This window comes from Vigna angularis, chromosome 6 (genome assembly GCF_016808095.1).
Source record: "Vigna angularis cultivar LongXiaoDou No.4 chromosome 6, ASM1680809v1, whole genome shotgun sequence".
Classification (NCBI taxonomy): domain Eukaryota; kingdom Viridiplantae; phylum Streptophyta; class Magnoliopsida; order Fabales; family Fabaceae; genus Vigna; species Vigna angularis.
Genome location: NC_068975.1, coordinates 21,468,562 through 21,489,188, shown reverse-complemented (window position 1 = coordinate 21,489,188; position 20,627 = coordinate 21,468,562). Strand labels below are relative to the sequence as shown.

Sequence of the window (20,627 nt, the reverse complement as noted above, 5' to 3'; positions counted from 1 at the left end):
TGAAATAAATAAATAAAACTTAATGTCTAAGAAAAACAAGTAACAAAAGAAAAGAAAAAATTAGTTAAAAATAACGAACACAAAAATACTTATTTGTTATTGTTATTATTTGAATTATTGAAAGGAATATCCCCAGAGTCCATTATGAATTCTATAATTTAGATTATAAAAATGTTTAAAACTATCAAAAGGTTAATTAAGAAAAAGATAAAAAGTAACATGTTGAATTGATAATAACAAATAGTTTTTTATTTCTTAATAGTTGTGTGAAAAAGTTAACTTCTTTCGGAAATTTGTTAACAACATTTTTAACTATGATGATGTTAACTTTTAAGTCAAACAAATAATCTAAAAGTCTTGCATGATTTAAACACAAACATGAAAATAATGTGTCTCAGGTTGTAAACACGCACACGTTACATGTCCTCCAACATTTCTTCTTCCACAGTCAAGCATTTGATCTTTCTTGGAATTTCAATCACTAGTGCAGTAAAACTAAATGGCACCGGTTGCTTTTGTTTATAGGCACCGGTTCTACAACCGGTGCATATTCAAACGAGGTAAAAAGTGTGTATTTTATGCCTCGGTTATGAACCACCACTACAAAAATAACATAATTTAGTAAGGGTTTTTTTCTGGGGGTTAAAACCCCTAATAATTTATGGCTGTTTTATTTAAAAATCGCAAAAACTTAACTTTTTTTTTACAGATTATTAAACAAAACAACAGTTAAATTGCTTTTAAAATTTTTTTAAAACATATTTTTGGTGATTCTTTAATAGAACCCAATAACCAAACCCTAATTTTCACTTTTCATCGTCTTCGCGCCTCACATTTCATTTTCAATCTTCGCGTCTTCTCTTCTCCTTTTTTCCTTCTCCACGTCGTACTTTTTCTTCTCTTTCTCCACGTCGCGCCTCTCAATTTCTCTTTCCTTCCTCACTTTTCCTTTTTCACCTCTCCACGTCGCGTTTTGCTTCTCTAGCGGCGTGAGGCCATGACTGTAGTACGATTTCGATGCGATGAAGGTTAGTGATGGAGGTTTTGCTTTTGTCTGTTTACGAATTGGATTCTGATTTTGCAAGTTTATGCGCAAGAAAAATGTGATTTGCGAGAGTTTTGCGGTGCTGGTTCACTACTGGTGCGATTTCAATTTGATTTGGGGTTTCTTTTGTTCGTGAATGCAGGTAGCTGGCTCGTGAAGAAGATGCAGACAGTGAGGTGTTGATGGTTGCACGAATCTAGCTCGTGGTCTGATTTGGGGCTTTTCTGATTTAGTACAAATAGATAAATATAATGTAAGTAATGAATTTTAGGATTAAATGTCGTAGAAGTACAGTATACTGGAAATTTATTAGGGTAGTTTTTGAATGTTAATGTTGATTTGTTTTAATATGAACTTAGAGATGTTGTTGTGCTTGTCTTTGCCAACAAGCAAGATCTTCCTAATACAATGAATGCTGCAGAAACAACCGAAGAGCTTGGTCTTCATTCACTCTGTCAACGTCACTGGTATGTATGGTCCTTATGTAAAGTTTCCATTGATGATCTTGACGATTTGAATTTTCTTGCATATATATATATATATATATATATATATATATATATATATATATATATATATATATATATATATATATATATATATATATATATATATGAGAGGAACATTCGTTGATTAGTCTGTAACTTCAGTGCTATATTTTATTTGACCAAAGAGATTTGAATGTGAGCAAACCCTTCTCATTCAATGGCTTGATTCATGGAAAAGAAATTCTGAGTCAGCTTCGTGAACTAATAAAGTTGGAGCTGGACTTGTTTCATGGAGAAGTAGATGCTGCTGAACCACAAAAGCAATTTGAAAATTTGTCTACAGGTTTTGAACGTGACATAGAGACTAATATGTTTCCTTCATATGAGGTAAACCTTACATTTCATTTGTTCTTATCCATTCCCTGATCTGATTACATTTGAAAATTTCTCTACTGGTTTTAAAGGTTGATTGGTGAATTTCGTTGAAAATGTCATTAAAGTAACTTATTTTATAATAATTATGAATAAGTAAAAGCATTCGTGTTATTTTTGTAGGGGTTGTTTGGTTATGTGGTTGATAAGAAGTAGCAGAAGATTCAATAGTGCATAAGATTATTACCATGGAATAATTTAACATGAAAAAGTAAATGGCATACCACTTTAGACATTGAAGAAATCATTGATTGATGACAGAGATTGGTCTCTAAAACTAATAATTGAAAGAGATGAAAGGACTAAAGTATCCTGGTATGAAAGTTAATCTAAAGGGAGTAGTCATTGGTGTTTTATGTTATGTATTTAAGTCGACTTTATATTTAATTAAACATATTATTTATTGATTGTAACTAGTACATATTTTAAAAAAGCATTTTTTTAATATTATTACAAGAAGACAAAGACAAACATCATGTGTCAATTCTTAGTTTATCCACTTCCATTTTTTTGGGTGTTATACTATTATATTCTTCTTTTTACTTTTCTACTTTGTTACATAAGCTACTTTGCTTATGTAACATAAATTTTCTACTTTACTTAAATTACTAGTACTGTGAGCATAATAACTAGATTATTTTTATCATTCTATTTCAGATAAACAAATAATGATCTGTGCCAAATGTTGTATTGCAGATAAACAAACCTTATCGCCCATTGGCATCAGGGGATTATTCTTTTGGAACTGGTCTCATTCTCATGTTTGATTCTGGTATTATATCTAACATCATGACTCCTATCTCATTGCATTATGTTTGATTCAAGGAACCAATTAGTTTCTCCATTATTTTATTCCTCGTTTATCATTTTAATCTCCTTTACAGAATAAAAAAAATGGAAGTGGATTAACTTAGAAAAATCATATATATATATATATATATATATATTCTAATCTATTTTCTTACATAAGCTTACTATTTCACTAAGTGAGGAGTTAAAGCAGTAGGACGGGATGGTAATCCTAAAATAATTGTTTTATTACTAATGATATTGCTATGTTATCTTATTGAATATGCAAGTGAGCTAACAGGGCCTCAAATGTTCTGTTTACCATTTTTTGTAAATTTTAGTTGGTTCATTTATCTTTGAATTTCATTCAATCATTTTAAGCATGTTCTCTTACCTCCTGAAATGAGGTTTAATGTGATGGAAATGATCTTTTTTATTTAATTGTGAATTTATTATTTTAGCCCTTTTCTACTTGAACACAATAGAAACAACCACTACCTAGGCTTTGTACACAATTCCAGTGCAACGTACTCTGTTTCACAGTTTCAGTTGTGACAAGTTTAAAAATCTATTTTGCTACAAAACCGTCTTTGATTGCTTTTAACAATGGAAAAAGTTCTAGTTAAATCGTTAATAACTTGTGTATGTTATCTTATATTTTAGATTTGTCTACTTAACAATTTTTCTTGTTTTCTTAGGTATGAGACATTTGAAATTCTTGGAGAAAAATTGCTTTCATGTTAATAAAAGCTCCATGGTTATCACTTTTGGTTGATTTTGAGGACGAAGAAGTAGATATTGGCTCCATGCATGTATCAGAAAAGTATGCACTTTTACTTTGTTCTCAATACTTAAAGATTTGAGGTGCAACTTTTGTCGCAAATGAATTAAATGGAGCTGAGCAGTTTTGGTGGTGTAGTTCAAGTATAAAGCAACATTTTGAATGTGTTGTTTTATGGCTAGAACGAGAATTGCAGTAGATATTGGATTCTGTGAATTTGGCGTAGGTTTTGTATTGAAATTAATAATTGTTAAGAACATATCTTGTTTTTAATTTTTATTTGAACAATGTGATTTCTTATTGAATAATTGATTGGGTTGAATTGAACAATGTTTAATTATTTTATATAATAATATTTAATTTTAATTTCAAATTATTTCATTTGTATCTTTCATTGTTAAATTATTTTTTAGTGATAATTAAATCATTTCAATTATATAAAAAAAATAAAATTATTTGTGCTTTTAAAAAGTAACATAGGAAGTACCGGCGGTTTTGCATAAAACCCCTGGTAATTGCCGGCGGTTTTAAAAACCCCCGAAAATAGTAGCGGTTTTCTTAGAAAACCGCCGGTAATTATTACCAACGCTGCTTTTACTGAGGGTTTTTTAAACCGCGGGAAATGTATTTAGGGAGGGTTAAAACCCCCGGAAATTTAAAAAAAAACCTCCGATAAAATTAAACATTTTTGTAGTGCACGTCGTAAAGGATACGATTACGCCTCGTTTCATTGTAACCGATGTCATAAGGTTTTTTTTTTATTAATCCTGCTACACTCTCCCACCGTTTCGAAACCAATCACAGAAGCATAAACAGAACCCTCATTATTTTTGTAACATGTTTCATCTGCAAAAGAGACCAAAAAACCTAATTCAGAACAGGGTCAAAGTTGGATGATGAATCTATGTTCCCCCTCCTTTGTGGTCCAAGAGTCCATAACTGAAAAATTGAACAACAAAAATATGCATGTTAGAAGATCAAGAATGAGATTGACAGTGGAGGGTTTTATTTGAAAATGGTGTTTCCAATGTCTCTGGATCCAAAAAGAACACCAAGACAAGATCCAAAAAAATTTCACTTACCAAGCCACGGAGGACCACTACCGCGATGACCAGGACCGTAGGACCGTGGGAGCGTGGGAGCAACTGCGGCAACAAAGACAACGCGCCACGGCGGTGCAGCAAGAACCCAGCGGGGAGGCAGCGGCAGCAGGAAGACCACGCGACGATGGCGACAGTGGCAGTGACGTTGTGGACGTAGCGGGGGAGGCAGCGGTGGTGACATTGTGGACGCAGCGGGGAGGCAGTGACGGTGACGTTGTGGAGCGGATCTGGAGCGGATCTGAAGCGGATCTGGAGCGGCTTGGCGATTTGGGCTTGGTGATCTGGAGCGGTGGATCTAGAGGAGGCAGCGGTGGCAGCAGCGGCGGTAGCAGCGGCTGCAACAGTGGTGGAGGCTACAACGGAGGGGAAGAGGGAGAGCGCGGAGGGGAAGAGGGAGAGCGCAGAGGGGAAGAGGGAGAGCGCGGAGGGGAAGAGGGAGAGCGCGGAGGGGAAGAGGGAGAGCACGGAGGGGAAGAGGGAGAGCGCGAAGGGGAAGAGGGAGAGCGCGGAGGGGAAGAGAGAGAGAGCACGAGAAAGAAGCAGTGGCTGTGCAAATGTACAAATGTGCAAATTAAAAAATCAGAACGTGTATAGGCAACGGTCGTTTGTCAACCCGAGGCAATAGGGTCTTTTCAGAGAAAAAGTGTGCAGGTATAGGTTTCGGGTCTTATTTAACCGAGGCAATATCACCGTATAGGTTTCAGATCTTCTTTTAACCGAGGCAATATCACCATTTTGCCTCGGGTCAAGATGTAACCGAGGTATATAGTCTTTTACGCTTCGGGTTTTACTTAACCGAAGCGTATATGGCGCACTAAATTGTACTTTTTTTACTAGTAAATAAAACCAATCTGCAGGTGGATTTTATTGCAAATATTGAACTCTGAATTTAAGTCTTTCAACGAAAATTAAACAACATATAAGAAAACATAAAAAAAAAAAAACTCATACACAAACCTATTACCTTCAAATTTTAATTTAAAATTAATATTAAATTTTGTTTACGTGAATTAAACTCAAATTTCATTTATATTATATCCGTTAAAAAATAAATTTTAAATCTAATTCAATTTTATAAAACTAATTTATAAAATAAAATTTACATCTATATATATTTATTAAAATTAATCTTATCTCTAATTATTTTTAATAAATTGAGAAATTTTTTTATCAGGTAAAAACAAATATTAATAGCCATTGACGCATACTCTCCATACATGCATTTGCTTTATATCATTACTTAATCATACTTTTTTTATGGATAATACAAACACTATAATGTAATGTTGATTATTACTTCATTGTCCAAGAAGAGATCTTGGAAATGACGGGGATAAGAATGAAGATTCTATTTCCATGTCATTACAATTCTAATTTCCCTGTAATTCTTAAATGGATAATTTAATCGCGCGATTAAACACGTCATTGCATGTAGTAATAGAAAAAAACTTAGATTGTGCAATCGCTTCCGCTCATGCGTTTACCATTTAGAACCGTTTTCTCTGATCACTACGTGTTAACCATATGATTTGAGTAATGAAAATGTAGTTTTCAATGAAATTGACCATCAATATGTGTTACTTCTTATGTTTGTATCCCAATAAAAATCTTGCTATATTTATTTTTATTTTAAATTACTAAAATACTCATAACTTATGTAAGATAATATGAAAATTTATTTTTTAGTGTTCTTTTTGTTTATGAAATTAGCGCATGGGTTTGTTCTTTGGTCTCTTAGCGCTTTTTCTGTTTCTACCTTCCTGACCGTTGAACTCGCTTTAGTCATCAGCAAGGTGGAGTGTGCTGAATCCTAAACTATGTTCTCATTTGATTGAGTTTCACTAATTTGACATGAAGCCTTCAATCCTAAACTATTTTTGCAATGAAAATAACTACACAAACTCTGAAATAGGTTATATAGAAAAGAAAGAAAAGAAGACTTAAAGCATGCATCTAAAGCAGTATATATATGTGTGTGTGTGTGGTCTGTTCACCTTTTGCTTCAGAGTTGAAAGTATCCTAGATTCCAACATTGAGTTTCTTGAATCTATTCTTCTATTCTCCTTTCACAGAATCAAACATGCATAAATCCGAAACCCTAATCTTTCATTCGAAACCCTAATCTGGATTATCCTACCTCACTCATGGCGAAATGCCGTCCTTTTACTCCTAGCATGCTTCTTCTTTAAGTATCATTTCATCCATCTTCTCCGACAGGGAGAACAAGAATCAACTTCACAAGCTCATCACATCTCAGATTTGGAAGCCCAGACAAACTGAAAATTTTGACAACGTGGAACTGAGAACTTAGCGCACTCTATCAAGCTTTGGTTTGTTTCCCTGTATACCACTTTTCTTATGTTTTGTTAATCTTATGCACTTGTTCACTTGGTTTTTGGAACCGAGAGTCTGATACGTTTAGTTTCTCAATCCAATTATGAACTTTGTAATGCTTTTACAGTTGATTTGGTTCTTTCTGGTAGTAGGACTATACTCTATGAATAAGGAATACATATGCCTCCTATTGGAACCCATACCACTTCAAATCTTTCCATTGAAAGAAAGTAAAAATTTGATTATATTTTTGTAATTATGTGTAAGAATTCAAAATGACAAGAGAAAATATTTGTTCAAGTCAAAGGCATCCACTGTGATTTCCCTTTTCGTTCCTATTTTAAAAATTTGTGATCTCACTCAATATGAATGTATGGGTGGATGGTATAATTTGTGCGTTTTGACATTCATCCTTGTAGTTATATATTAGAGAATAATTGTTTTATTAGTTCAAATGATCCTTGATCGGTGTAAAACTTTTTTTTCATTGCTAATATACAGGTTGCAATCCTCTAGATAAGATATTTGTTGCCAATAAACCTCATTAAATGTAGATATTGTTTCCTGTATATGCACTTTTACGAGATATATAGCTAATCCGCAGACTATCACAAATTATGGTCATTTGTCCAAAACATTGCATTATATATATATATATATATATATATATATATATATATATATATATATATATATATATATATGCACTTTGGTCCTACAGTAGAACATTGCATTAGACCAAAACTGCAGATTATCACAAATTGTGGTCATTTATAATTTCTTCAATCTTGAGTTCCCCAATGACCTGTTTCAACCAAATGAGTTCGCCAATAGCTACCTCCATCTTCTTAATTCAACTTTGGCACATGTTCTTGAAGAATGCAGCGGAAAATATAACCACATGCAAACATAGTATATCAGCTTCTAACATAGTCACAGTTTGTTATTTAAAAAAGGGATAGTGCATGACTAATTTTGATCTGTTTTTTTATTTCTTTTAAGTTTGTGGTTGATGTATTCAATATATTATAAATGTTTGAGTTGTTGTGTAAGAGCCCGTTCGTGTGGTCAAACCCTATATCTCCCATCCTTTCCTCTATTCCCTCACAAAACAAAAAGAAATTATTTAGAAGTTGATATTGGATATTATAAATGATGTATTTTAAAGTAGATGATAAATATACCCTAATCTGGTTGAAGAGACAGGAATGTTAGACTGTATTATGTTCTTGTAAGGCTCAGCGCATCTTCTTCGCTTAAAGCTTTCCATGTGTTTGTTCTTTGCTCTCTTAGAATAACATGAATCTTTTTCTAATCAATCTATTATATCTTTGATAGGCGAGCTTCTCCTCTATCTCTCCCATTCTCTTCACTCTCTTAATTTCCAATATGCTTTCACTGAGAGAGGGCTTTTCTTTCTCTTCGGATTCCTGATTCCAATCGCGCCTGGCAAAGATCAGAGGGAGAAATTCGTGAAATATTAACTCAAATGTGGGGTTGGGTGGATCTTAGGTATGAATTACCTTAATCAGCTCGTTTCTAACTCTGATTTTTAATTTCTTCTTCTTTCTCAACTCATGAAGTGCAGTGTGTAGAAGAAGTTTCTATCTTTTGTGAGTGTTGGGATTGTGATTAATATTGGTGAAGGTGTGTGTGTGTAGAAAGGGGAAGAAGAAGTGTGGGTGTTGTGTGATGGTGAGGTGATAGAAAACATGATAAGGGAGAAAGAGAATGAACTGTTAGGTATCATGGAGGTGCACACTCACCCCTGTAGGAGTAAAATGGTTAATAAATATTTTATGGAAATGCAGGTAGAAACTTTTAATTTTATGTATAATAGTTTGCAAAATATAAATAATACTATATATTAGAGAAATTTTGACAACTGATTGGTTTAAATATCTACAAAATAATTTATTTATTTTTTAAAATTTAACAGTTGTTTTCACATGTTTTTTACAAAATTGTTCCACCAGTTATTTTCTATTTTATTTCTCCATTCATCGACGACTTATTTTCTCTTTTCCTCTCTATTCATTTGTTCTTTATCACATCAAATTTGTACTATTTATTCCTCACATTCAAAAACTTACTTATACTTTTTTAAACTTCATATGATCATAAAATTGCTAAAATTATTAATTCATAAAATAATATATTACAGATATTTAAAAAATACGTATACAAGAAAATCAATCATAAAAGTTTGAAATTCCATGAAAAATAAAAGTAAGATAAAGATAGAAGAAAAATAAAGAGGTGAGGTTTGGTGATGGAGGCCTAGCCAAAATTGACTTCCCAAAATGGTTTTTTAGATGTCTCTCAATAAAATTTCCTAATCCTTTCTGTAGAAAAAGTGGTTTGGACCTTTTTGTGTTTTTTCTGATGTAATTTTGTTTATGTTAATGTAATATTTTCTAAATATTTTTGGTTTAATATCATTTTTTGTTTCTATTTTTGTTGATTTTGTTCAATGTTCAACTATTTTTTTCGAGTGATCAATGTCGTCTCATTTTTTGTAATTTAAGTTCAATTCAGTCATTTTTCATGATGTCGTCTAAATCCTTACCCTAGATGAACAATGTGTGTCACATATCAAGTCAAAATTGTGTCACATGCAATCTCAATGCTACATGTCAATTCAATGTCAGTGTCACATGTCAAATCAGTATCAATGTCACGTGTCAATCACGTGTAAGTTTATTGTGTTCAATCCAGTCTCAATTTTTATGATTTTTGTTCAATTTAATTTCAAATTTTGTTAATTTTGTTCAATTCAGTTTTAAGTTTAAATTTAGAATGAAAAGTCATCATTATTGTTTAAATTAGATAAAAAATTTCTCATTATTTTTAAAATTAAAAGAAATTTTCATTACTTTTAAAATTAAAAGGATAAGTCTTCATTATTTTTAAAATTGTAAGGAAATTTCTTCATTATTTTTAAAATTATATGAAAAATTCTTCATTATTTTTAAAATTAGAAGCAAAATTCTATTTTATTTTTAAAATTTTAATAAAAATTCTTTATTATTTTTAAAATTAAAAGAAGAATTCTTTCCTTATTTTTAAACTAACTGTAACATCTTATAATCTCACACTTAATAATTCATAATTGATATATAGCATTACATTTAAGGTAACATCCCATAATCTCACACTTGATAATTCATAGTTGATATATATATATATATATATATATATATATATATATATATATATATATATATATATATATATATATGTTTTAAACTCAGATTTCAACTACAAACTCATAAATATAACTCGAATTCTTCTAATTTATTCTTCTATCTCTTTTTTCATTGGCACTAAATCAGACGACATTCTTTCATCTGCTCCCGTATAACGAATTATATGATCATCGCAAAAACACAAACACAAACAAGTAGGGTGAGCTAACATGCAACAAATCATTTATAAAACATGCATAATTACTTTGATACACTCAACAAACATCATATAATAATTATGTCAGACACCCTCATACCATTATACAACAATCGCACAATAGACACTCATCCCATCATACCACAATCCCTAATAGACACTCATCCCACAATACCCAATAGACACTTATCCCATAATACCCAATAGACATTCATCCCACAATACCCAATAGACATTCATCCCACAATACCCAATAGACACTCATTCCACAATACCCAATAGACACTCATTCCACAATACCCAATAGACACTCATCCGGATGATACGTTGATGAGCAGTCACAGGAGGTTATGCACTTGTGATGACTTCTACTTCTTCTTACAAATACACTTCCAAAATACTCCATACCATCCACAAGGTTAGTCCTCAACATTATGTCCAAAACCGGCACATAGACCGGGACCTCCTGCCCCTCTCACCACATAATTCATCCACTACAAGAAAAATCGCAATTATATACGGCCGAAATCCGTATATAACCTCCAAAATCCGTATAAAAAATGGTGTTATATACGGATTACATACGGCCAAAAATCCGTATATAAATAGGGCGTAGATAACATTATATACGGATAATCCGTATATAAGTGTTATACAGTTTTTCACCAATTCACGGGAATAGCAGACCTGCTCATATCCAAAAAGACAATTTACAAGACCTGCCCATACCAAACAGATAATTCACAAGACCTGGCCATTATATCCATTCACACATTTCACAAATAAATTAAGTCTTCAAACCTGCAAACAAGCATTTCACATTAATCATCATAATAGGAAAGCTTACATAATTGTTAATTATATAAGTTCAAATAACATGAAATAAGTTCTTGAGGGAATAAGTTTGAGTCATAGATGCCCTACTTCTAAAAACATAACTAGTAAACTCCATAAACATTTTCATCTTGTGGTTGATGTGGTTGTTGTGGTTGAACATTAGTTTGTGGCTGATTTTGGGATTGAAAAAATTGTTGTGCAATTGCGATTGTAGGAGGCGGAAGGTAGTGCATTATGACGCCAATAAAGCCTTGCAATTGAGAGTTCATCTGTCGAAGTTGGTCATCATGGGTTGATACTCGTGTGTGGAGGTTTAAAATGTCCTCTACAATCGGTTGCTGAGAAGAAGATGCCTGTGTCTATTGTATGTAACTGTCGACACAATCATCTTGAGCACTGACATTTCCAATGCCGTATACGTGTCCCTTGTACCTTCCACCAGCAACGTCCAACCAACATTGGTTCCTCAATCTTTCCTCATCTGCAGGTTCTAGGGGAGCACATGCTGAAGCACCAACAGATGTTGTCTCAGATCTTATTTGAGAAAATTTTGCTTGAAACTCTTCCTGTTAAATGAATACATGATTATCGTTAAATAGATAGACCTAAGATTTAGAACCTAATAAAGAATATAATAGAGTTAGTAGAAACTAACATTTGTCCGCCTAGACCTTTCATCGACAAATTCTCCTGTTGATGCTCGAATATGTGTCTGCTGAAATATTTCATCAACATGCACTGACCGACCAAGCTCTTGAGACTGCAAGCAAAGAAGATGTAAGTTGTTAACATCAAATATTTGTAAAGTTTATGAGTAGAAATGTAAAAATAAATTTATATGTACCAGACGAATAGCATGCTCATGCACTCTAATGGATCCCCCAGTGTGCAAACAACCACCCTTTTCAGATGTCCTGTTCTTTTTGATCGTTTCACACTTTTGTCTATAAAGTGGCATGTTCCACTTCTCCAAAAGACCATTCCAAAAAATGTCCCCCATCCAATTAGGTTTTTTTCCTTGTGTTCGAGCTTTTTCAAACATCTCAAATAATCTATGAGATTCTTTGGTGTGGAAATTTTTTTTCACCTTTTCTTCATGGTTAGTCCTCCATGAAACCTTTCTTTGTTGACAAAAAAGATGAATATTGGATAAGATAATTGAGGACCTTAACATTTAAAATTACCTGTAGTACATATAATGTAAATAAACACAAGTGTACCTTAAAACGCTCAAAGAAAACATCTATTTGTGTTTTAGGTATTTGTCCCCATCTCACCCATGGCTCATCAAACTGTTGCTTGATGGTGGCTATGATTGCTTTGGATGCTGTTTTTGTTGGATAAAACCTATACCAAAATAAAAGTCAAATATTAGTAAAAGAATACAGTATATGCTTGGAACATTAAATTGATGTTTTCTTACCCTCCTCCAATAGGTGTAATGATTGGACAATTGTTGGAAACATCTTCAAAGTCATTGGCTGCTGAACTTGAATGTGGAGGGTTATCCCCTATAGGAGGTGGTGATGCAATATTTGTGGGAGTTGTTGGGTTAGAACCAACATGGGGGGAGGGAGTTGTTGGGTTAGAACCAACATGGGGGGAGGGTGATCTCCATTGATCAGCAGCAAATTATTGTGGACTAGGTGTGAAGGCAGGAACTTCCAATGAAGGAGAAATTGATGGTGAAGTAGGTGTCAAACCAGGAACTTGTAATGGTGGTGGAACAAATCTAGCAGTAGAGGTAGAGGTAGGTGTAGATGGCTGACTACTTGAAGCATTTACATTATTGAAACGATTTAACAACTTCACCATATAAGATTTCTTCTTCCCCTTCTCCTTATCTGATTTTGCTAAAGGTGGAATAGGAGGGTCAGAACCATCTGATGCCATATTCTTGAACAAAAAAAAAAATTGTTGGGTCAATATATTTTTACAATTGAATGGAAAGGAACAGTAAGAAAAGAACATGATGATGATGTTCTTGTTTGCCAATACTACACAGCGAAGCAAAAGTGACACGAATGCAAAACTTTAATCTACACAAAACCATTGGAGAAAAAATTATAATTAGCAATATAAGTACTCAAACACAAAGGGTGTCGAAATAACATGCAAGTTGAAATTACATAAATGATTTCATCACTTCTTCTTTCTCCCCTCTAAAAGTATGGGTTTATGATCACCCATGGGTACACCAACACATCGTAACTCTATTCATTGCTAGAACTGTGAAATGAATCTTCATCCTCATCTTCACTTTGTCCCTCTTCACTGCATTGTTCTTCCGATTCACTTGTTTCCTCATCCATATACCCTTCAACTGATGGTACATTGTTGGGGTCCACTTCGTCAAGACCGGCTTCTATATCTTGCAATCAGATAACTTCTTCAACTTGAATGATGTCATTAACATGTGACATTTCCTCCACTTGGTATGGCACTTCGGCATCTACCTCATTAGAATCTATACGACCTCTAGGTTTGGTCTTTATTGCAACACACCAACCCCGTTTGTCGGTGCGCGATGCAGGATATGGTACATAATACACTTGTTCTACATTATGTGCAATTATAAAAGGATCAAACAAGACATATCTTTTATCCATTCGAATATCCACAATGCCATACTTTGAATCCACTCTTGTCCCTATTCTTGATGGATCAAACCAATCACAATAAAATAATACAACCTTCTTTTCAATGGTTGAGGTATTGTACTCGAGCTCATATATGTGCTTAATGACACCATAGAAATCATCTTCACCCCCTTCTGTAAGGCCTTTAACATGAACCCCACTATTTATAGTCCTCTTCCCTGGCTCCATGCATGGGTATGAAATTTATATCCATTGACAAAGTAGGTATGCCATTCCTTTACACATCTTAAAGGACCAAGTGATAAATCTCTAAGATGTTGGTTTCTGACACTTAAAGGATCGCTATGAACCTACAACCACAAAATATATGAACCTATTCAATATAATTAAAAATGAATAAATATGAGAATAACAAATTTATGTGGAAGAATTTGATCAGGTATACTTGATCCTTGAACCACAATGGGAAATTTGCATGTATATGTGTCGAACTGTTTGACTCTGAAAGTTGATAGGTATGTAAGAATGAGTTGTCCATAGGTATGACAATATTCGGTCAATATCAATTTAATACATAAAAACAAAATCCACAGAAAAAAGCAATTTATTTGGAGCCTTACTCAAGATAAGGTTGAACTTCATTGCAATTGATCAAGACATGAACATGAGCTGATCTCAATTCTTCGTCACTTAGCCAATGAGTTGATTCCCTCTCGGAATGACGACCACCTTCGTCAAACACTGATAATGTTGTCCTTTCAATTTCAATGTCTACTTCATTTCTATTGCTTTGTGGTGTTAACATAAAGTTCTTGAAGTAGTATGAACAAAAATGAATTGTTTCTTTGTGCAAATATGATGCGCAAATAGATCCTTCAACCCTAGCTTTATTCTTAACTGAACGTTTAGCATATCCCATGAACCTACAATTTAAGAAAGTGGTATGTTAGTTTTAATATGTATGGCATCTAATTTCAACAGTTGAATGAGATATTGTCACCTTTCAAATGGGTACATCCACCTATATTGGACCGGTCCACCAAGTCTTGCCTCATATGCAAGATGTACAGGGAGATGTTCCATAGAATCAAAGAATGAGGGGGGGGGGGGGAATATTCTCTCCATCTTGCAAAGAATGATTGGAATGTTTTCTTCCATCTTCCGAAGGTCGACCTCATTCAATGTTGTACAACATAAATCTCTGAAGAAATGACTTACTTCTATAATGGGATTGAGAACATGAGTCGGTAAAGAACTAAACGCTATAGGAAGTAAGCATTCCATAAACACATGGCAGTCATGGCTTTTCATCCCAATGACCTTTCCCCTATTCACATCAACACACCTGGACAAGTTAGAAGAATATCCGTCAGGCATCCTAAGATCTTTCAACCATTGACAGACATGTTTTGATTGGTCTACTGAAAGTGTATAATTAGCTTTTGGCTTGTACATCTTTCCATTAGTATGAGTTTTGAGCTCCAAGTCTTTTCGTTTACAATACAAGCCTAAATCCATTCGGGCCTTTTCATTGTCTTTTTACTTCCCACTAACATTCATCACGGTATTAAAAATGTTGTCAAAGAAATTCTTCTCAATATGCATGAAATCAAGATTATGCCTTAACAAATTATCCTTCCAATATGGTAGATCCCAAAAGATGCTTTTTTTCGTCCAATTATGCCACTCACCGTATCCATCTATTCTTGGTGCACCATTTTCAGTTACTTTAGGATAACCATTAACTCTATTCCAAACTTCTGTTCCCGTCAAATATGGTGACGCGTCTTCCATGTCCACTTCCCCCTTTTTGAAAGCATTCCTATTTCTCCTAAAGGCATGTTCATTTGGTAAAAACCTCCGATGGGAGTCAAACCACGAATTTTTTCGCCCATTATATAATCTAAAAGCCTTTGAATGCTCCATGTAATGTGGACAAGCCAATTTACCATGGGTGCTCCATCCAGACAGCATACCATAAGCAGGAAAATCATTAATTGTCCACATTAGCATCGCCCTCATGATAAAGTTTTGTCGCCTTGAAATATCGTATGTTATGACACCACTCCACAACTTTTTCAAGTCATCTATCAAGGGCTCTAGGTATACATCAATGCGTACTTTTGGATTGAATGACCCCAGAATGAGACAAGTCAAAAACATGTAGCGTTTAGACATGCACATTTCTGGAGGAAGGTTGTAGGGCGTGACAATTACTAGCCAACACGAATATGGTATATTTGACGCCTGCACATATGGATTAAAACCATCGGAGCATAAACCAAGTCGAACATTGCGTGCCTCAATGGAAAAATCAGGATGTACTCTATCAAAGTGCTTCCACTCCTCTCCATCACATGGATGACGCAAAACACCATTTGACGACCTGTTGTGATGGTGCCATGTCATTTCTGTTGCAGTTTCTTTTGAGGCATACATTCTTTGAAGTCTTGGAATTATTGGCAAATAGAACATGGATTTAACGGGAACTTATTTTTTAGAACTTCTCCTCTCTTGTGTTGTTGATACCTTGGCTTCCCACAAAATTTGCATTCAACTAATGCTCCATCATTCTTACCATATTCATTATCATAGAATAGCATGCAACCATCCACACAACAATCAATCCTTTGCGACTGTAATCCCAGCTTCGACACTATCTTTTTTGCATCGTAGTAAGTTTTCGGTAAACCACATTTGTGTGGTGTTACATCCAAAAGTATTTTTGCAAAAAAATCTATGTATTGGTTAGGAATATTCCAATTCCACTTGCAAGCTAAAAGCCTCACACACATTGATAATTTGGAGTCTGATGCTCCTTCATACAAAGGCGTATTTGCCTCCAACAAAAGGTTATAAAACCTTTGATTTTCTTCATTTGGAGCCTCTTCTATGTTAGAAGAATTTGATTCTTGGAAGGGTTGTCTTTGCATAACAGCATCATGCACCATGTCTTCCATCGTCATAACTTGTTCATTTGGTTCACCTTCTGTCTCCACACCCCTAAAAGTGACATCATTATCTAAATAAGCTTCTTGCATGGTTTCCCCACGATCCTCCCAAATGAAATAATTAGGCTTGAAACCGTTTTTGTACAGGTGAACCTTCACAACTCTTTCGTTCAAAATATTTGTACAATCGCACTTTAAAAACATGGACATCGAAGCCCCCCATCTCTTTGACAACGGTCTTGTTCACAAGCTTTAATTATAAACTCTTCAACACCCAATACAAATGACTCTTTCAACGCACATCTTCCTCTATAACACCTGTCGTACATCCATGAACGATTTGGTGGAACTTGATCCATGTTCTGTATACATACCAATTAACGAAAAATTAGCCACTAGTTAATACAAGGCTAAATTAATTATGTATTACAAGTTTTCCTTCAAGGAAAAGTAATAAGAAAGTTCAACACTAAACAATCAGTAATTGAATTCCCATCACTACTCCTTCGAAGGTAATGTTAGGTAAGTACTTAGTCATGTTAGTTTAGAAGGTTTGGCATATTACATGGGGTATAGATTATCATGCTTTATGAAAAGTGATGTTGTTATAATGAGTACACATGGTTGGGTACTTTGGGGTGTTGTTTGTGTATGATAAAGTGTCATGGATACACTTTAAAATCATGTATATTGTGGGTATCTTGTTTCTTATTATCTTGCATTAATTATACATTGTTGGGGGCACTTATCTATACTCTTTGACCAAGAGTGCGAGTAAGACAATTTTGAGTATTCTCTACCATTGTTTGAAGAGAAAAGAACGAGTTTTAACTATGAGAGGAGTGAAAGTGAGGTTTTAGTGAGTTGGGGTACATGCGTTGATAGAAATAGTGAAGAAAGGAGAACTTTGGTGTCAATGGTGGAAAAAGATCATGAAAGAAGAATAGTGTTAGTGGAATGAGGAGATCGACACATTACAAATCACCTATCAAGGCAAGGAGAAAAGATGAAAGTTTTGGAGTTGGAGTTGAGAAGGAGAACAAAATGTGGGAGAGCTTTGGGTTCAGTTGGAAAATGTTAGAGATAAACAAAAGAAAAAAAAGGAGATGGTGAAGATGTTGCATTGGTTGACGTGAAAAGAGGAAGGAAGATGGGTGCTTGCTTTTGACATCAAATGGGAGAGGAGAATGAGAGAGGTTTTGAGATTGACAAGTCATACAGACATAAAATAAAAATGGTGGTGTGTGTTGGTGATAGGCTATGTAAATTGGAAATAGAGCAGATAGGAGAAAGAAAAATGCATTGTGTGAGTTGGGTGTGTTTACGTAAGGGTGTGAAGCTTGGGTGAGGACAAAAATAAAAGAAAAGAGTGTGTGATGTAGGTCTGGACCGTAGCATTAATTGCATGAGAGAGAAGAGAGAAAATTGATTGAGTGTGGTGGTGTACAGCTGGACGTAAATAGCAATGTGGAGGAAAGAGAAATTGTCATAGGACATGTAGTGGAGAAAGGGGTGGGGCCACGGTTTTTGAGACAAAAGATAGAAAAATGTGGGACAAAGATGGAGAAGAAAGAAAATGTTGTAGAGGGTAGTGGTGAAGGTTGTAAGGTCACTATTTGTTGGGGAAAGGAAGTTTGTAAGATGGGAAATTTGACTTTAAGGTGGCAAAATTGTGGTTCCCTTAGAAGAGAGAACTATCTGAATGCATGAAGGTCTCTCAAATGCATGAAGGTTGATTATGAGAAATATGATTGAGTTAGATGAGATTTCCTATATCACATGATTGAAAAACTAGGCTTCTACTCTATATTTATAAACTGGAAAAGGAATGTTTGGGGTATTGTTTACTAAAGAGTCAAAGTAATAAGTAAGGATTCCAAAGCAAGCAGTGGGTGCTGCTTGCAGCACTCATTCTAATGTGCAAGAAAACAGAATAAAAATATGGCAAAACGCATGATAGCCAACAGTAGACAAAAAGAATACTAAATATATCTATAAAAGCTAAATATAGAAAATAGAATAAAAGAAAAATAAATAAATTAAAGAAAACAAAATCATTGACTAAAATCCAAGAAAACATCACACACACACGTGATTCTGAACTTCTAAAAACAGAAACATAAATTTAAAGAAAAACAAGAGCACAAAAGCATGAAACAAATCAAAAATCAGAATAACCACCATGAGAATGAGAGAAACCGAAATGAGGAGCATCTGAAGAAATAAAGTACATATGAATAATAGGCAGAGAATAATGCAAGAAAGAAAACCAAAAAAAAGTTAATAAAAATCCGGTATGAGTTGATATATTTTAAAAATGTAGTAACAATTAAAAGGGTTTTCTAAAATAAAAAACGAAAGGGAGACAAAGAGACTTGTTTAACAACATTGAAAGGAACATTGAAAGCAACATTAGAGAGAAAACAGAACATCATTTCAAACAATTAAATCGAATCTCACAACAACTCAATAAATGCCAACAAAAACCATTAATCTCTTCATTGCAGATTAACAAAAGAAACAGTATACAGCACTCTATCTCGTGAGATATCAGTATTACATTATCCTCTACTCATACTAAGGTCAAATTTTAAAGGATTTCATGGCTATTTTTGTCTTCATTTGGTGAATATATATATATATATATATATATATATATAAGTAATATTAATTTTATTTTAGATATTGCTCATGCAGAATATATTGTTTTGGTTTTGTAAAATTTAGGTTGAAGTTGTGTTAAACAATCAAGGTGAAGAGAAGAGATGGATGCATTATCTTGAGGAATCATTACTCAGGCTCTTTTCTTTGCTTTGAGATATCATATAACAACATAGTATTAATTTTTATTTATTTATTTTTTATAGCTTGATGGGATGAGAGAAAAAGAAGATAAAGATGGGAACTAAACACACCAACGTATCTTTATCTTAACACTACTCTAACTGTAATAACTATCTCCATTATACCTAACTCATCATTTTCAATCCAAATCCATATCACTTCCTCTTTACCTCTTTTCTACCAATATTTTCCTTCCCACTGCTTCTCATTCTAAACCTAACCAATAAATCAATTCAACTCCTCTTCTGTAACATCTTTACTCTCACTCTGTATACCTCTCTCATTATATATGTATATATATATATATATGTATATATATATATATATATATATATATATATATATATATATGTGTGTGTGTGTGTGTGTATTGTGGAAATGAGATACTTGATAGCTATAACTGACCAAAGATCAGTTTTGTTAGGTTAATTCAATGTTTAAGAGCAGGTTAAACTCTACTCTCTTTTTTTTCTTTAATTTGTATCGATGTTAGTATGATCATTATTATTACATTAGTTAATTTAATTTCTTTTCATAAGTAATACATCATTTAATTAAAAGTTTTTATGATATGGAATATGTTTACAGAATCGTATATCAATTTAAAACAGAACATTAAACTACAAATTAACTAAAATAGAAACAACACATGTTAAAACTAACATACTTTACTACATCCATAACCAAATTTCAGAGACTAACGAGAATGACACAATGCAATTGAACATCAAACAATCACAAGGCAAATTTACCTCCCCATATTAAATACAAATAAAAGGTTAGAACCACTTATTTGAGTTTTGATGTTACTGTTTTACTAGAAAATGGGGGAGATTTTTTACCTGATGATGGCATAGTTTAGAGTCAAGACAAAACAGGAGAGACTGACTAAAATAATAATCATCAACAAAACCAAAGGTAGGGAAGAAATATACCTCCACACGATCTGAATCTCCTTTTCTAAATCTTGTTTTAAGGTTACTAACTAGTACAGATCCCACAGTTGCAGAATGCCTTC

At 33.7% G+C, this 20,627-nt stretch overlaps 1 protein-coding gene and 1 long non-coding RNA gene across 2 annotated transcripts; one reads left to right on the top strand and one right to left on the bottom strand.

The window, feature by feature from the left end:
* Positions 1-835: 835 nt before the first annotated feature.
* Positions 836-3,837, top strand: LOC128197436 (uncharacterized). Its single transcript, XR_008249990.1, has 6 exons — positions 836-1,028; positions 1,188-1,298; positions 1,467-1,512; positions 1,719-1,920; positions 2,662-2,737; positions 3,453-3,837. It is a non-coding gene; the product is annotated as an uncharacterized LOC128197436 (long non-coding RNA).
* Positions 3,838-15,353: 11,516 nt separating this feature from the next.
* Positions 15,354-16,855, bottom strand: LOC108341467 (uncharacterized). The gene is made up of 2 exons (XM_017579144.2): positions 16,344-16,855; positions 15,354-16,263 (listed from the first exon to the last, which is right to left on the bottom strand). The coding sequence occupies exons 1-2, from the start codon at positions 16,853-16,855 to the stop codon at positions 15,354-15,356; spliced, it is 1,422 nt and encodes a 473-aa protein (XP_017434633.2).
* Between the last annotated feature and the right edge of the window lie 3,772 nt (positions 16,856-20,627).